Source organism: Sinocyclocheilus anshuiensis, unplaced genomic scaffold (assembly GCF_001515605.1).
Source record: "Sinocyclocheilus anshuiensis isolate Anshui unplaced genomic scaffold, SAMN03320099.WGS_v1.1 scaffold1364, whole genome shotgun sequence".
NCBI lineage: Eukaryota > Metazoa > Chordata > Actinopteri > Cypriniformes > Cyprinidae > Sinocyclocheilus > Sinocyclocheilus anshuiensis.
In genome coordinates this window covers 18,336-22,569 of record NW_015544238.1, presented here as the reverse complement: position 1 = coordinate 22,569, position 4,234 = coordinate 18,336, and the positions used below count along the sequence as shown (strand labels likewise).

General features: G+C 34.9%; 1 protein-coding gene across 2 annotated transcripts in view; it reads left to right on the top strand.

Annotated features, from left to right (window-relative positions):
- Positions 1–4,234, top strand: part of LOC107697612 (ubiquitin-conjugating enzyme E2 D2-like) — a 19,338-nt gene that overhangs the window by 11,542 nt on the left and 3,562 nt on the right. For both annotated transcript variants that reach the window (XM_016498407.1, XM_016498406.1), the window contains exons 5-6: positions 1,772–1,877; positions 2,019–2,112. In XM_016498407.1, the coding sequence (XP_016353893.1) occupies positions 1,772–1,877; positions 2,019–2,112 (200 nt within the window). The remainder of the gene's footprint in view (positions 1–1,771; positions 1,878–2,018; positions 2,113–4,234) is intronic.

The following is a 4,234-nucleotide window of genomic DNA, read 5'->3' as shown; positions in this document are numbered from 1 at the left end:
TACTTATTAGAGATTCATAATTTCTGATCCGCTTGAATATGTGCTCACGCTGAGTAATGTGAGCATATGAGCATGAGAAATTAGGGTGATATGACATGTGTTGATTAAATACATGATCAACTGGCTGAGATCAAGCTATGTTCATTTAATAATAAAAAATTAAAAAATTAAAAAATAACTTCAGTGGTGATTGGAAGGTTACGACTGAGTGCTCAGATGAACACAAGGGATTTAAATATAGTCCAGTTATTCTAAGCAAGTGCAAGCAGCGCTTTAAATTAAACAAAAAAAAAAAAAAATATATATATATATTATAATATAATATAAAAACAAACTGAAACATTTAATCTGATAGAATAGGATAAAAAAAGAATAGAATAAAGTAGAAAACAAACTGAAGCATTTAAACTGAGATCTGTAAGCTAAATATTTTCAAAAAATGTCAACATGTGAATTCTTATATAATTATCTGAACATTCCTATGTAGTAGATTTTGCACACTACTACACCTGTGTGTGACTGTAAATGTCTTTTGTGTTTTTTACCGTTTTTTTTTACCGGACAAAATACATCAACTCAAATACGGTTATCTAATAAGCATGTGTCCTATTCTGTGTACTAAACTCCTGAAACATTGGTGTATCTTTGTATACGATATTACGATAGTTTTCTCAAAATTAAGTAAAATGCTCATGAAGTGACTCTTTTTATTAGAGATTATGTTTATTTGTTCATGTACTCATATAGTGAGGCGGCAGAGGCTGAAAATACCGCGAGCTTCAGTAGGCCTATGTGTAGTAAATGAAACCGCGTGTTTGCGCCATTAATTTCCACGAGGGGCGGACTGGGAGACCCCAAACATGTAACGTTTGTAGGCATCTTCCATGGCCTACTCGTAGCCTGTTGAGGGACTTCCAGATAGGCCATGGTTGATTGTTGCCACTGGCTAGACACTCAACGGGGATGATGAGATTTTCTCTAATGGGCGGACATTTCGGCTGTCTGAGCAAAAACATTCTTTATACCAGGGCTGTCCAAACTCGGTCCTGGAGGGCCAGTGTCCTGCAGAGATAATAATGTTTTATATATATATATATATATTATAATATAATATAAAAACAAACTGAAACATTTAATCTGATAGAATAGGAAGGTTTGTAATGTAATATAATATAAAAACAAACTGAAGCATTTAAACTGAGATCTGTAAGCTAAATATTTTCAAAAAATGTCAACATGTGAATTCTTATATAATTATCTGAACATTCCTATGTAGTAGATTTTGCACACTACTACACCTGTGTGTGACTGTAAATGTCTTTTGTGTTTTTTACCGTTTTTTTTTACCGGACAAATGTGTTTTTTACCGTTCTGTGCCCATCCACTATTTCCACCACTCTTCTTTACAACACGATGTTTTATTTCACATGTCATTGCGTTTGCGTTGGTTCTTGTGTTGAGCTATTTAGTCCGCAACCATTAAAGTATTTGATTTCTACAGTGACTCATTTGGCGCACATAATTCTTTCTATGAAACCTGTAAACTGCATTCACTGGTTTTAACTCTATAGTGACACCAACTCTATAGCAATTTGCCCGAGCATTGCAATTATTTTGTATTTACTAGAATTCAATCAAATGGCTTTCCCAACTCATTTTTGCGTGCAGCTTAGAGGAAACATTGGAACATTCTAAGGATGTACAGTAAAATTTCAATGGTAGGTTTGAAATGTATGTGGTTTGATTGTCTGTTTCACCCTCTAATTTGTAGGTTGCATTCACCACAAGAATTTATCACCCAAATATTAACAGTAATGGCAGCATCTGTTTGGATATTCTAAGGTCACAGTGGTCTCCTGCGTTAACTATCTCTAAAGGTGAGCCAACAAAAAATAGGAAAACAAAAGCGTTGACTTTAATAGAGTACCTTTTTCTTAAGAGTGTTTTTATGGGATAGCCAAGATGTGCACTGATATTATCTATGCTATGTGCCAAACTCTCTCTTCTTTCTGTTGCAGTTCTATTGTCCATCTGCTCACTGTTATGTGATCCAAACCCAGATGATCCATTAGTGCCAGAGATAGCACGTATCTATAAAACAGACAATGAAAAGTAAGTATATTTGTGTCTGAAGTCTCATAAATAAAATGTTTAAAATTATGAAAGTGAAAAAAAAAAAAGTGAAAGTGAATTGACGTGTGGCCAAGTATTCCCCATACTCGGAATTTGTGCTCTGCATTTAACCCATCCAAGTGCACACACACAGCAGTGAGTAGTGAACAAACACACACACATACCGCGAACACACACCCGGAGCAGTGGGCAGCCAATGCTGTGGCGCTCGGGGAGCAGTTGGGGGTACGGGGGTGCCTTACTGCCTTGCTAAAGAAGCTGAGGGTAAAGGTGATGGATTGGCCAAGCATGTCTCCAGACCTAAACCATATTGAGCATCTCAAGGTCTCTAACATCCACCAGCTCCGTGATGTCGTCATGGAGGAGTGGAAGAGAACTCCAGTGGCAACCTGTGAAGCTCGGGTGAACTCCATGCCCAAGAGGGTTAAGGCAGTGCTGGAAAATAATGGTGGCCACACAAAATATTGACACTTTGGGCCCAATTTGGACATTTTCACTTTGTACTCACTTTTGTGGCCAGCGGTTTAGACATTAATGGCTGTGTGTTGAGTTATTTTGAGGGAACAGCAAATTTACACTGTTATACAAGCTGTACACTCACTACTTTACATTATAGCAAAGTGTCATTTCTTCAGTGTTGTCACATGAAAAGATATAATAAAATATTTACAAAAATGTGAGGGGTGTACTCACTTCTGTGAGATACTGTATTAAAAAAGAAGCTTATTTTAATAAAATATATTTTTACTGTTTTCATCCAGGCTGATTGTTTTTTAGCTGGTTTGTATAATAGAGATACCTTTTAGGTAGTGTGAATTGCTAGTTTGATGGCTCCCCTCAGGTATAATAAACTAGCCAAGGAATGGACAGAGAAATATGCCATGTTATAGGGATTAAGGTGAGCAAGGCATCATGGGAGAGTGTCTTTGTGTGAGCATGAAAAGGGCTTACTAATCTCTGGACATCACGAAGGTTGCAGTATTGTTGGTCACTAGTTAGCATTCCTACTACTGGATGTGCTAATGTTATTGATGGCCTTCATAACTGGATGCAGCTTTTGAAAATTGTATTACATAGTAGACAAGCACTCGGAAATCATTCAGAAATTTGGGTTCATTAAGATTTTTTCAATACTTTTATTCAGCAAAGATGCATTAAATTGATCAAAAGTGACGATAAAGAAGACATTTATAGAAAAATTATATTTCAAATGTTATAGTTCTTTAGAAATTTATTTTCATCATAGAATGTTGAAAAAAATCTACTACAGTTTCCACAAAAATATTTATCAGCACAACTGTTTTCAACATTGATAATAATAAGAAATGTTTCTTGAGCAACAAATCAGCATATTAAAATGATTTCTGAAGGATCATATGACACTGAAGACTGGAGTAATGGCTGCTGTAAATTCAGCTTTGCCGTCAATAAATAATTTTTTTTAATAAATTCATTAGAAATCAGTTATTTTAAATTGTAATAATATTTCTCAATATTACTTTTTTTACTGTATTTTTATTCAATAAATATACTCTTAGTAAGCATGGCAGTGGAAAATAAGAAATGTTTGTGCATAATTTGGTGTGGTTCATAACTCGCCTAGGATGGTGAAAATGTCTTATATGGTTTTCCTGCATCATTTTTATTTATGCATTATTAATTTGGTTGTGGTTTAATTCATTTCCATGACTGGAAAAGTCCACTTGAAAAATGATATAGAAATTCTGTGTATGAAAAAAAAAGTGTCTCTCACACATGCCAGCCAGTTATGGCCCATTTATGTTTTGTTTTGTATTTTTTTTATAGAGGGGTGACCCCAAATAGTAAATAATATAGTATATATTATACTATTATAGTAGTATAATAAATATCTTTAACGTGCGTGAATAAATCCAACCACCCCTGTGATAGATTTGAGTTTCACGTTCCATTATCCGTGACCAACAGAGGAGCATCTTGGCAGCAGGGATTTAAATCTTTAAAGGGGTCATCGGATGCAAAATTCACTTTTGTTGTTATTTGAACATAAATGAGTGTTGGAAGTGTGTGTAAACATCCATCCTATAATGATAAAAATCCACCCAGTGTTTTTTTTTTAAAT